The sequence below is a fragment of the Pagrus pagrus genome, assembly GCF_965226575.1.
Source record: "Pagrus pagrus genome assembly, chromosome: 9".
NCBI lineage: Eukaryota > Metazoa > Chordata > Actinopteri > Spariformes > Sparidae > Pagrus > Pagrus pagrus.
The window spans coordinates 26818921-26832496 of record NC_140193.1 but is presented as its reverse complement, the minus strand read 5'-3'; the positions used below and the strand labels follow the sequence as shown (position 1 = coordinate 26832496).

Sequence of the window (13576 nt, the reverse complement as noted above, 5' to 3'; positions counted from 1 at the left end):
ATTTCATTTTCATAAAAAATTGTTGGCATTGTCTGCACAGCGGTGTCTGCACAGCGGTGTCTCCCCACCATCAATACTGAACATAACAAACTGTTCTAATGGCCACCTTCAAGTATATGACTTAGCATATATCCAAGTATATAAGATAACTTAAAAAGAAAAAAGACTCCTGGAATGGCAAGAGAGAATGGAAGTTAATTTTAAACACTGGTGCTCCTCCTCTGCATTTCTAACATCTGTTAGAGATAATAGAGGAAACTGTGAAAAACCTTTAGGCTACAATGGCAGCCATTTCCTCAGCTAGTTGACCTCCATTGCTGCCACCATTGTAAATGAACCAGAGCAGCACTGGCCCAGTCAATACAAACAGGAAGTGAACATTCAATGGCAGCAGGGTGGAACAGTTCCTTCTGCTGCAGTCGAGTCGCCACCCAACATGTCGCCTCTCCTTCCCCCTGTCTCTGCTCCGTCAGACTCAACTTACAGTCTTTGTGTCTCTGTACATGTATGTGTTTCTCCATTCTTACTAGGAATGCACATTTTAAATAATTGTTTCTATTCATTAATGTTGAAGCAGTGATGAATGATTAATCATAACTGAAGTAAATTCCATTAAAAACAGGTGTAATAAAGAATCCAGTAATTACATTACTTACTTTAGCAACGTTTTAGACGAAAAACAAATGCCAAAGTGTGAGATTACAGAACAGTTTGTTTACACGAGGATATTCAGTATCAACAAAAGTGCAACATAATCATTATTGATGAGCGAATTGAACTTCTCGTCCCTCTGGCTCTCTTGGAAACAAACTGTGTCGCTTATTGAATAGATACAGTATACACTTTATATACTGTATATATGCAAGTCAGTGGTCTGAGTTCATACTCTCAAGAAACATAGCAAGCAAACAAACTAAGCAGCCATTTTCCCTCCACAATCCGTTTCCTCTTGCAATGATGTGAGAATATTTGAGAATACTGTGTATGTATGAATGATGAAATGAGTTGCCAACTATTTTTGATTAACAATTACACATTTAAGCAAAAATGTCAAACATTTGCTGCTTTTAGCTCCTTTGTCATATATGATGGTGAATGAAGAGTCTTTGGGCTTTGGACAAAATAAGCAATTTGAACCCGTCACTTTAGGTTCTCTGAAATTGTGATTAGCATTTTTCAAAATGTTTTGTACTTTCAGACTAAATGATTGATTGTGAAAATAACTACAGATTAATGTATGTGAAAAGCCCTCATGTCTGATCAAATGTTTCTCAATAAAGCAGTTTGGTTTACTTTACTATGAGGTCGTGGAAGCAGAGAGGAAAAGGCGGAGGTGAAATGGGAAGTAACCTGCCTTGTATGGGGGAAATTGTTGATTCAGCGGTCTAAACAGCCAATCAGAGAGCTCTCTCTATGCTAATTCTACATGTTGATAACAAACTTGTGTCTCATTAGCTGTACACACCCTGTGTGTGTGTGTGTGTGTGTGTGTGTGTGTGTGTGTGTGTGTGTGCGATTAATAACACATCAGTATTGTTGCTCTGGATGTCTTACAGCTCTGGCTGCTTCACTGTGATGGCCTCCACTTTAGGTCGCAGACCTTTGGGTCTCTGTTTTTTTCCTTTTCAAGTATATTCCAGAGCCATCAAGGCTGCCATAGATCAGCTTCTTTGTCCTTAAACACCCCTCACCTAATTTCTCCTTCATTTCTTCTCAGCCCTGTTTTCAGCCCAACTCTTATCAGCTAGCCTCGTCGTCCTCCTCCTATTCGTCTCTCCCGTCTTCTCCAGCTGCAAATATAGAGCAATGTGGCCCGTTACATAATCACTTTTTTAAAGGAGGAAATGTTTTGGAGGGGGAGCGTGGGTGGGGGGGTCGGCATGCCACGCATCGAGATGACAGGGAAAGAAAGGAAATGAAGAGAAGAAGGGGCGCGTCCAGCGCTTTCCTTCCTAAACTCCTCGGCCGTCATCACAGGCCTTCTACTGTACGTATGGTACAAACTGTGGCTAGGAGGGAATGCTGAGCATATTAAAGCCTTCAGCGTGTGAGCGAGCAAACACTGCAGTGTTTATGTAACCATGAGGCCAACAGGACATGACGGTGTGTTAGTGTTTATGGTTTGTATGTTGGGGAGAGGACGTGGCTTTCCTCAGCTCACACTGTAATAATTTTAACCTCGCTTAAGCATTGTCGTACACATCGCTTCCATGGATGAGGAAGACAGCACAGGTTTTATGGCTCTCTGTGTGGAAATGATGCATGGACGTCCCTCTCGGCGTGTCCATCCATCTGGCTCCTGAACATCCGCCCATATGGCTTTGATTTGAAGGGTCCCATGCTGGAATGTTTTTTAGAATTGGGTCAAAGCTAATATCAAAAAACACTCCTGACTGTCGCCCTCATGCAAAGAAATAGTGTGCGTTTGTGTGTGAGTACCTCAGCCAGAGTTTGTGCTCGTTGTGTCAGTCTGCCAGAACAGTTGTTGTGTGTCTGTGTGTAGAGTTTTTACGCTGGTGATTATGCGGTTGGGATAACTCGGCGGCTTGCGGCCCGCAACCATTATGACAAGGGTACAAATGTAGCCTGGATATTTTCGACAGACACAGAGAAAGAAGAAGAGATGGGAGAAAGACTATCCAGAATGCAAATAGCTTGAATTCCTGCTTCCTGGGCTGAGGAATGTGAGCGAGGAACATCTGTCGCCATGACAGCCGGGGTCACCAGGCCCGCCTCCACCCAGTGCACAAACACACACACACACACACACACACTCAAAGAGATAAAAGTCAGTATTACTGTGTTTTGATGGCTCAGTTTATTTCTCAGTTGTCATATAACTTTTTGTCACAGGACTGTTAAATGTCAGCTTTGATATTTGTGGTTTCGTGGAAAAAAAGAGATCATGACAGCAGAAAGAGAAAACTGTTGTCTTCTATAAGTCTCCATCTGCTCTTCACTCTTTTCCTACTTCTGCACATAGTCTATTCCACATTGAAGAAGGCAAGTGAAAGAATAGTTCTTAAAGACACTGAAAAATCCATTTGTGTTATCTATTGTTGGATACTGAACATGCGTCATACATTCGTATGATAATGCTTCCCTTTTCTCTTTCTGTAAAACATTAAACTCTTTTTGATCCCTATCCACCTTATTCCTAGCCCCCATGATACCTTGCATGATTTATGGCCTCTACCTCTGGCACGTCCTGTCAGTTTACCTGAATGAGTGTTTTCCATGGTGCCAGGATGCTAATCTTCTTTCTTAGAGCGATTGGTTGTATCATTCATTCATGAAGAGGTAGATTACTGACTTTATCGAGTGAATACTACCAACATTATCATTACTGCTTAGCCCACTTAGCTAACACTTCTCAAGCATTGAAACTATGATACTTTGATACTGTAGTATTATGTAAACTTATCTTGTCTCGTGTTCTTTTAAAATAATTATTTGTGGGTCTTGGAGGTCAAGGTGTTTAAAGGTGTCAGTATACGCCAACAGAGGTATGATTTGGAAAGGGTGTGTGCCACAATCTGACATTCATTCCTAGTTCACACAGTTTTCTCTCAGGCTCTTTTTTTTCAGTGAAAAGTGAGTGAAACTCTAATGTCTTTATGGAGAGATTTCCATTTGAGTCATTTGTGTTGCGGCTCGCCCCTCTCTATGATAGCTGGCACCTTTGACCTTCGCGTGCGGCTGTTCAGAACAGCTTCACTTCTCTGTTCTGTTCATACTACTGTGTTTTGAGCATACCCCTGCCTTTAGGCCATGTTACCACTATGTGCCCTGTTAAAGTCTTGCTGGGGACATTTGTTTCAAGTCATCCCTCTACTACCTCTCTCCTAATTTCCTTTCTACTCTATACTGTACTGTCTGATAAAGACAGTTGTGTCAAAAAATACTAAATGAATTCTGCATTACTATACATACACATTAAAACAAAATTGGAATTAGAAAGAGCTGTGGATGAGAAGCACGAGGAAAGCAAACGAGGTAGAAAGATCGAGTGAGAGAAGGACATAATGTGACATTACTGGGCGGCTCTGGCAGCCAGCACTCTCTACTCGCTACACAGGAATGCAACAGACACACACACACACACACGTACACACAGGAAACAAAGTATAAACAGTGATGTGTGTGTGTGTGTGTGTGTGTGTGTGTGTGTGTGTGTGTGTGTGTGTGTGTGTGTGTGTGTGTGTGTGTATGTGGATGGTCAGTCTTTGGCTCAGGGACATAGTTATGTGTGCATGCGGATGCAGTGGGAGTAAACCAAAGCAGGCGTGTGCACGTCTCATGCAGTAGTGTATTTACACCTATACAGACGCACTGTGATGGACACCACACACACACACACGTTACACAAGGCATAGAAAAAGTGTGTGGCCTTGGCATTTCCTGGCTTTGAGAGCTGACTGTGCCCACAGTTGCTGTTTGGTCCTTTTCTGTTTGATTTAGTGTCCTTGCAACAGATAAAGTTGGACAGTGTGTGAGAAACTGCAGGCGGAAGGGGCACAACATGGCTGCACAGGGATAAAACCTCTCTTTCTACTTGTTGTTGCATTTCCTTTTGTTCTTCTAGCAACGGTTTCGAAGTTAGTTAGACATGTAGACAACATGTCTCAATGACATACAGTATGCTAATGTTGCATAGCAGGCCAAGCAGTTAAATTGTAAAGCATGTTTTAAAAACAGGCCTGATTCAAAGTTCTTCAAGACAAAATACATTAGAACAACATTTAAAAAAAAGATAGAAAATGGGGGTGTCTGCAGTTTAATATAATAAATATAGCAAGAACTGCAGGCCTCCAAAGTGGCCATGCAGTTTAATCAACACCTCTCAACCCTCCAACACCTCATTGTAACCTCCATAAAGTGCAGTGATGGTCCAGTAATAAGTTGCTCCAGATACACTAATGACAAAAAGTGCACCATTAAAAATGATTTAAGGGCTGAAGAAAGGGAGTTTTATTTAATATGAAGGCAGCTGAAGTTGCTGCACAATGAGGATCATCAGGAAGTTGCTTCCATCTGTCCACAGCTTGGCAGATAATTGCAGTTTAATTGTTTTGGCTCTGACTTGTTGCACCTCTATCTGACTACTAGACCAGGCTGCTGAGTGATTTATAAACCAGCAACAGTACTTTAAAATCTTCTAAAATGGTCTTGAAGCAATTGTTAAAATTTAAGAGCAGGAACAGTGTGTTCGGTTCTCCTGGTTCTTGTAAGAAATCTGGCAGCAGCAGTCTGATGTGCTCTAGTTGTTTATTGGTCTTTTTGGAAAGAGCAGTGGAGAGGCCATTACAAGAGTCCATAAATGAAGTACATATATTATAATAGAGGAAGAGAATCACAGCTTTTTTTATATTAATGGTGTAAAACTACAACTATATGATAATGATTATCTCCCTATTGCCATAATGTGAAGCTATTCAAGGAATCAGATAAATGATTAAAGGGTTGATATGTAAGATATGGCCAGAGACTTGGTTTAAACCATTGAAAAAAAATGAGCTACAGAGTGTGAAGACACCGTTGATGTTATCTCTAAGACGTCTATGTTTTGTGTTGCAGAGATATCAACTTAAGTTAGCATGCCAACCAGCTAGCCCTGGCCCGTCCTGTCTCATAATACCACTTTGTACCTCAAGAGGTGATAGTCTGATAGCATAGCCCTTATGAACTCAAGTTCATCTCTTTAACCAAATGGAGACGAACGTAGATCACCTTGTTAACTCACTGTAAAATACATTTCATTCAAACTTGACATAGACCAAATGGGCAGACTCCAATCAGCTAATAGCTAAAAGGGCCACTAAGCTGGGCGGCTAATTCAGCTACTTGCCAATGGCAGCTAGCTACAGACAAAGATGTCTACAGCATATAGTGAGCAGCAGTTAGCAGGTAAACTTCCCCATGTAGTTTTCAAGCTACCTTCAAATTCTGCCCGTTTCTTTTAAATTGTGCCTTCTTTTAATTTGTAACAAATTATAATGGCAATATAATAATAAAAATCATGCATTTAGGTTAAACATGTGAAGCACATTTAGTTAGTTATAGCTTGTTGTTGTTGTAATTTAACAAGTAAAACAAGGATTTAATTCTGTTAGGATTCAATTCAGTGGTTCAGTTCTTACTGTGGTTCTATGAGTGACTGAAGTGTCATCTGTAAAAGGCAGAAGACTGCCATTCCTGCATGTGGCCAGCAGGGGCACCTGAAAGCAGCTCTGAGCGGCCGGGCAGAGGTCTGAGTTGAAATGTCTTTGCAGTTAAGTCATATGCCATTTGAGGGGTTTTCTTCACCTAGGTGTGGGTCGCTCAGTTGGAGAGGGAAAGGCCGATGTTCTGTTCTGTTTATCTCACTCTCTGCAATCCTCTTTGTTTGTACTTTTGTGGAAAAGACAGGAAGTTGATCAAGGCAGTTCTTCATGGTCTTGTTCCCCCACCTTTTTGATTTGCAGGTGGGGTACATCAACTTAATGTGTACATCTATTTCAAATCGCAAATACAGGGCAGTGTTTTCATGAAGAATTTAAGTAAAATATATTATTAGAGAGGTTTTTGCTAATTAATATTAGCCCACAGACACCAAATATAGATAAACAGAAACAACATTTTGTTATATAATGACAAACTTTGATTGAAATTTCAGTATAGTAACATGTGGTGTGTGTGTATATATTAAGCCTAATATAGGACAGGTTGACCTTGTGCATCATATACCAAGTAGGGGTTGACTGATTATGAGACCAGACGGTTATCAGGGCCGATATTCAGCATTGTTCTGATTATTGCAATCTGTGGTGTTTTGTGTCGGATTGCTGATAAAATAAATCCATTTAAAAATGCACTACTTTGGCTGTGATGCAGCACTCTCTCTGTGTCTGTAGTTATCATTCTGTGGTTTACTCAATGTCCTGTCCACAGTAGTATATGATTAGTTATGTGTGCAGATTCAGATTGTTCAGTCTTGATAGGCTACTACTTGCAACATGTAACCAAAGTTATCGAATAAATGTAATGGAGTGGAAGTATAGATTTGCAGAAAATGAAAAAACTCAAAACTAAGTGAGTAAAATGTAGTTTGGTACATTTCATCAGTGGTTATTCCTTGTTCCAGTCACCTCTGGGTATGTCTCCTTGATTACTAATTATCACCATCGGCCCTGAAAAACTCATACCGGCCGATCCCTAACACAAAGTGGGAGTGTGGGATATAACACAGTAGGTTACTCTCTGTGCTGTTTCACTACCATGACTCATTTCTTGCAATGTTCTGTAGCAACTGTGCTAACACTTTATTACTAAAGTCTATGAAACTGTCAGTTTAGCTTTTGTTGCCCTTTTATATCATCTTGATGTAAATCCCAACATTTTAATCTATAAATCAGATCCACAATCGGTGGTGTCTGTGTCTTGCTGCAACTTCAGTACATGTGATGGTGTCTTGGTCTGAGGCGTGAGTGAATGGATTTTTCATTTAACTCATGAGCTGGAAAACTTTAAAGATCTCCTGCTTTAAATTAACACGAACCAAAGGAATGATCGGCATTGTTTGATAAAAGGCCGTAAACGCAACTAAAGGAATGCTCTGCATGTTTGCTCCTTCACATTTTTGCCGCTGTGTCTTAATCATAAATTACATGGCAGCTGATGAACAGAAAATGCCAAAGTGGTTAACCAACATTTTTCACATAGGTGACCTACATACCTCTAGGCTTTTACAGTGGCCCACCTGTTTGAGCTAGGGATGAGTTGCCCATGCATGATTGAAGAGGGAGACGAGGCAACCAGCAAATAATATAATGGAATGCCATTTTACATGAAGAGGATGGAAAATGCAGTCAACTCGCTGCGAAATGTCGAAGAGCAGTTGAAAATAACACACAATCTCTCTTTGGTTACAGTATTTAAGTGTTTTCATATCTTATGTCAACTAAATCAGTTAGCACAGTTTGTAATGTCTGCCACTAGCGGTCTCTCAGTAAAAACAAAGACATAAGTAGTGTGGGATCATGGGAGTTGTTGTCTTCATAGTAAAACAACCACCATTGCTTAAGAAAAGTGACTCAGCCAGAAAAGTTCTATTCTGTAGCGATTAGTCATATTCCACACTCTGACTCTCTCCTTGTAGTTATAGCGATAAGCAAACAAATGAAACACACCATAACCTTGAAAAGTTACACATTTGACACTTTTTGAACATATATTTGAAACATTTGGCATAATGTCACACAACTCAACAACATTTGGACAAAGGTCAAGTCATTTTTGGACATTTTAGTGCAGAAATGTTAAATATTGTGTGCTTCCAAATTCCCATGACCTTTTTCACCATGTGTTATTGCTTGTCTTCTGTGTTTGGTCTTCTGACAACATAGCATAGATTCATCTGCGCTTTAAATTTTAATCAACACAATTTGTGTGACTGAGACTGTGACTGAAAGTAAAGGTGACATGATATTCACTGCAAATACAACAAGTGCTGAGTCTTAAACTATACTGAAATGAACCAAACCCAAGCAAGGAAGGAAAAATGTGTGCAAGTTGCTACAGTTAGCTTTGGAGAATGGATTGTAGTGATATACAGTTTGTGCAGTTAATGCAGAAACACCAGTGTTGTCTGTTAAAAGGAGCTTTTACTGGTCATTCCCAGTAAAGATGGTCTGTAACTGCCACAGAGGTAGAGGACCGCACCCTGCTGCTGGCCTACAACTACTGAATCATTCACATGAAATAATTGCCCCATTATAAATCATGTAGTGGTATGATAATTGCCTTGGCTCAGAGTTTTCTTTGAATGCTGACTAAGGATCTGTTCGCTCATCGTTTTTGCTTTAACCATTTCTCAAGTTTCAATTTGTTTTCTCAAATCATCTATTTCACTTTAAAACATAAAGCAACACACATTTGAAATGTATTCTTCCATCCCCATGTATTTAAAATATTCCCATTTCCAGAAACTATCATTTCAATTTCTAATGGCCATTTAACCTCGTTATGGTGGAATGTTTTTGTGTGTTGTTGTGACAGGCACAGGAAGTCAGTGGTATGTAACCCGAAGTAGAGAGGATGCAGGTGCTTGATCACCTACTGAGCCTTTTATTAATGTGTGTTTTTATGTTGGGTGACATCTTTCAGGGCAGTTTATCTCCCTGTGTTTGTGTATTTTTTGTGATTAATTGCAAATACTTGCAGCATGTCTCTAAAGCTTGTGTTTTTGTGTGTTTGAGTATGAAAAGCAGGTACTGAATGTCTGGCCAGATTTTCTTTTGTACTTACTCTTTGATCAAACAGCTCCTGATTTCATTAGAATTTCTACCAATTTTAGACTCTAAAATTGGTTTTAAAAATCTGTTTTTAAACAACAGATTTAAACAAGTCTGTTTATGTATGTGCTTCACAGGAGATGGCGGTGCGGGCGCTGAAGCAGACAGGAAGTAGGAACATCGAAGCGGCCTTAGAGTACATCAGCAAAATGGGTTACCTTGACCCTCGCAATGAGCTCATCGTCCGTGTCATCAAGCAGACTTCACCAGGTACATACAACCTCAATGAATTGACTTTGGCTGGTGGATTTTTATATGCTCTTCATTTCTCTTGTACTGTATGTCCTGATCTTGTTACTTATCAGAACAGAAAGTTACATCAGATTGCTATAATTGCTTAATATATTGAGTAACCTTACTTCTTGTCCTTTCAGGAAAAGCTGGCATGCCAAACTCAATGGACCACCGACCTCCATTAGATGCCTCAGGTGAGGCAGGTGCCATGCCTCCATACCACCAGATGGGGGCTCCTATGTATGATGGGCCAGCTGGATACGGCCCTGAGGGTGAGATGCCCAGACCCTACATGAGCGCTCCACCTGTAATGAACTACATGATGCCCCCGGCTAGTGCAGCACAGGGCCCTGCCATGGGAAACCCAATGGGTCGACCTCCCAGTATGGGGACCTATCCAGCAGTGATGGCCCCCCAGGGCAACCCAGCCAATACCATGTACCCTCCAGGTGCCCAGCAGAAGGGCTACCCTGGTGGCATGGAGCAGCATGGGCCCATGATGAGCTACAACGTCCCTGGCCAGCCTCTGCAGCTCCAGCCTCAGCCACCAGGGGGCCCAGTCCCAGGCCCCCATTATGACTATGGCCACGCCAGGCCACACATGATGGAGCCTGCAGGCTATGGAGTCAAGAGGACCGCCTCCTTCCAGAACAAGATGGCACCGCCCCCCATGGCACCCCCAGACAACTACGTCAACATGCAGGGGAAAGGTGCTATGGGCCAGAACGGTCCAGGAGGAGGAGGGGGAGGGTACCCCGCTAACCTGTACCTGCCCCCTCATTCCCACCCACGGCAGGCCAGCCCCACCTCCCACCAGGTTCACATGATGTCCCGTTCCCCTGGAGCGGTGGCAGCAATGGGTCCTGACTTCTCTGATATGCCCCAGGGCTTGATGACGCCATCCAGGGCCAGCCTCAACCTGGATCTGTATGAGCACCACTGGGCGGGGCCTCCTGGTCCTGAAGGGGCCCCTCCAGCTAGGCAGCCCCAACCCCAGGGCCCATTCAGGGGGGAGGTGCGTGTCCCCAGCAGAACCAACTCTTTCAACAGTCGCTCTGCGGGGCCCAATGGTGTCCGGCCAGCTATGACTGCACCCCCCACAGCCGGCAAACAGGACCCCTCCATGGGCCCTCCGAACACCATCACGGCTGTAACATCCCCACCCATCCAGCAGCCGGTCAAGAGTATCCGTGTGATGAGGCCAGAGCCCAAGACGGCTGTGGGACCGTGTCACCCCAGCTGGATGACTGCTCAGGCCCAGGACGCAGGTGAGCCTCTGGCCTACATGCCAGAGGAGCCCTACCCTCTGGAGCCTGCTCAGGAGCCACGCTGCCCACCACCCCCTTATCCCAAAAACCTGCTCATGTCTGGTCCAGCTGGTGAGCCAGGGGCCCTGGAAGGAGCTGGAGCCATGTGTGGAGCGCCAGACCTCAGCAACCCTGCAGCCAGAAGCACACATGGCGGCAGTGGAGGGAGCGGGAAGGCCGAGGAGAGCCAGCAGGTGAAAGAGAAGACGAAGATGGGTAAGGGAGAAAAAACAGTGAAAGACAAGAAGCAGATCCAGACGTCACCTGTTCCTGTGAGGAAGAACGGACGTGATGAGGAGAAGAGAGAGTCGCGCATCAAGACCTACTCACCCTTCGCTTTCAAGTTCTACATGGAGCAGCACATAGAGAATGTGATGAAGACCCACCAGCAAAAACTGAACCGCAGGCTTCAGCTAGAACAAGAGATGTCCAAGGTAAGACAGCCCTTGACTTAACTCATTGCAGGCAGCCGCACAGCTACACAGTTGCAGACATAAGACAAGAATGGCGCTCAGTAGAGCACATACCTCAACCAAAGCCCAGCAGTCCTCTTTTGGACCTAGATACACCTGATTTTTTTCATGCATTATTTCCTGAGAAATTAATGAAAATCACCATATCGTGCAATGTTTGACATTGAAAAAATATTCCTGCAATCAGATCTGCACCAAAAGTTAATGGGGTCTGTTCTGGGCTGAGACCCATCGTCCAACTAAGGTTCGTTGAAATGTCTTAAGTAGTTTTTGTGTAATCCTGCTGACAAACAAACAGACAGACACGAGTGAAAACATAAACTCCTAAGCAGAAGTAATAAGCATAACATAATTAAAGTGAAGATGGAGAACAAATTGCTGACTCATAAAATATCAAAACGTTCCTCAACGTTTAAAACATTTACAGTCAGACTTCCTGTCATCCAAGTTATTTAGAGTCACTTTAAATGCATTCAGGGAGACCAGCTCCTGAAGATTCAGGCAATTTTTCAACTGATTCCAAGCAGAGGGAGCAACATATATAAATGCCACTTTTCCATGTTCTGTACAGACTTTCAAGACAGACTGTAGAAATACATCCTGGGAGCGAAGACAATACCTTCCTGTGCTTTTCTGTAGACTATAGTTCTATGGATTGGATGGAAGCAATGCTCCCTTCGACAATGCCTTGCATATCCTGTAATTTGCTTCGCTGTTGTTATTCTATAAAGCTTTTTGAATAACCTTATCTACCTTTTGGCTTCACTGGAAAGCTTCTTTAAAGAAGAATTAACAGAGCACACCTGGTATTCCATGTTTTAGCCCATTTACCACAAACTGTGTACACTGTGTATTATTGCAGACCATTCTCCAAATGATATGTATATAATGAAGTGTTCAGAGTGATTTTATAACTTCCCAGCAGCTGTTATTTTTAGGGAAAAAAGTTGAGAGTTTTAACGTGCTTGAGATCTGTTATCATAGGAAACATGGCTGGTATGTTTATTTTTGTGTCAAACTAAGATTATGTAAGTATTGACTATTTGGCAAGCCAAGCAGCAACATTTTTCTTTTTGATAAAAACAGCCAAGTTTACATTATTATGTGGTGCTTTTCAACAGAGCAGACATCCATCAGTTCCCAGACATCCTGGACTGCATCAACTGAAGAAATGTAGACAAATAAATAATACTTATAGCAGCAATTTGTCCACTGTCTCAAACAAGCTTTGGGTCTTTGAAAGTTCATAGTGCTGAAAGAAAATGTCTGTAGGCAGAAAATAAATTAAGAAACTTTCCAACGTGCTTCAGAAATCTGTCAGGATTAATGCATAAGCACTTTTTGGTTAATGGTCAACTGCTGGTGAAGTGTTTGTCTGTATATGAGATAAGAGTGATATTGAGTTGTACGGAGATGTGATGTCCAAGAGGTTTGTCATCCAGAGAATTCTCCCTCAGGACTTTGTTTTAGACAACAAGGCCTTTGTCCTGGAATGAGAAGTCAGTGAGTTCACACTTGTGTTTGCATGAGCCTGTCCTAAGTCATGACTTTGGCCTCTGCCCTTTTGACCCACTTTAAAGTGATTGAAAGGCATTTTTAGAAGAGAAAAAAAAACACAGCTTGTCCCAGACAGTTAGGGGGTCAGGACACAGGGTTCAGCTCATAAAGCATTCCAAGGTCATTAATAATCATAAACGAAAACAAAGGTATTTAAGTTGTTCTGAGACTGCTTTTGAAAGGATGTGTCGACATTATTTGTTCCACTCACCATCTTTCTTCCCCCTCTGTCCTTCCTGCTCAGGCTGGCCTATCAGAAGCAGAGCAAGAACAGATGAGGAAGATGCTGAACCAGAAAGAGTCAAACTACAACAGGCTACGTCGTGCCAAAATGGACAAGTCCATGTTTGTCAAAATCAAGACGCTGGGCATTGGTGCCTTTGGTGAAGTGTGTCTTACACGTAAGGTGGACACCGGTGCACTTTACGCCATGAAAACGCTGCGCAAGAAAGATGTCCTCAACCGCAACCAGGTGATTTGATACGTTGTTGTTCATGTAGGTCACAGTACTACTGTTTTGAAGAAGTCTCAAGTTAAAACCTGTGGGTTTGTGCCTGTTACATAGAAGCATTCACCTCTTTTTTTACCATGTTTAATGAGGCACAGCCATTTTGCACCTTTGTTGACATTCTTTCTGCTGTTTGAACTAAAGATGACATGTTGTAATACCAAC

General features: G+C 42.4%; 2 protein-coding genes across 3 annotated transcripts in view; one reads left to right on the top strand and one right to left on the bottom strand.

Moving 5' to 3' along the window:
• Positions 1-13576, bottom strand: part of cox17 (cytochrome c oxidase copper chaperone COX17) — a 192135-nt gene that overhangs the window by 67240 nt on the left and 111319 nt on the right. The gene's annotated exons all lie outside the window — the stretch shown is intronic.
• lats2 (large tumor suppressor kinase 2) overlaps positions 1-13576 on the top strand; it is a 35669-nt gene that overhangs the window by 13402 nt on the left and 8691 nt on the right. Inside the window, exons 1-4 of one of the 2 annotated variants that reach the window (XM_084362251.1) lie at positions 8177-8262; positions 9410-9542; positions 9707-11307; positions 13148-13375. In XM_084362251.1, coding sequence (XP_084218377.1) covers positions 9413-9542; positions 9707-11307; positions 13148-13375 — 1959 coding nt within the window. In that variant the 5' untranslated portion in view covers positions 8177-8262; positions 9410-9412. Of the gene's footprint in view, positions 1-8176; positions 8263-9409; positions 9543-9706; positions 11308-13147; positions 13376-13576 lie in introns of those variants that run through there. The other variant, XM_084362250.1, reaches the window with a different exon arrangement.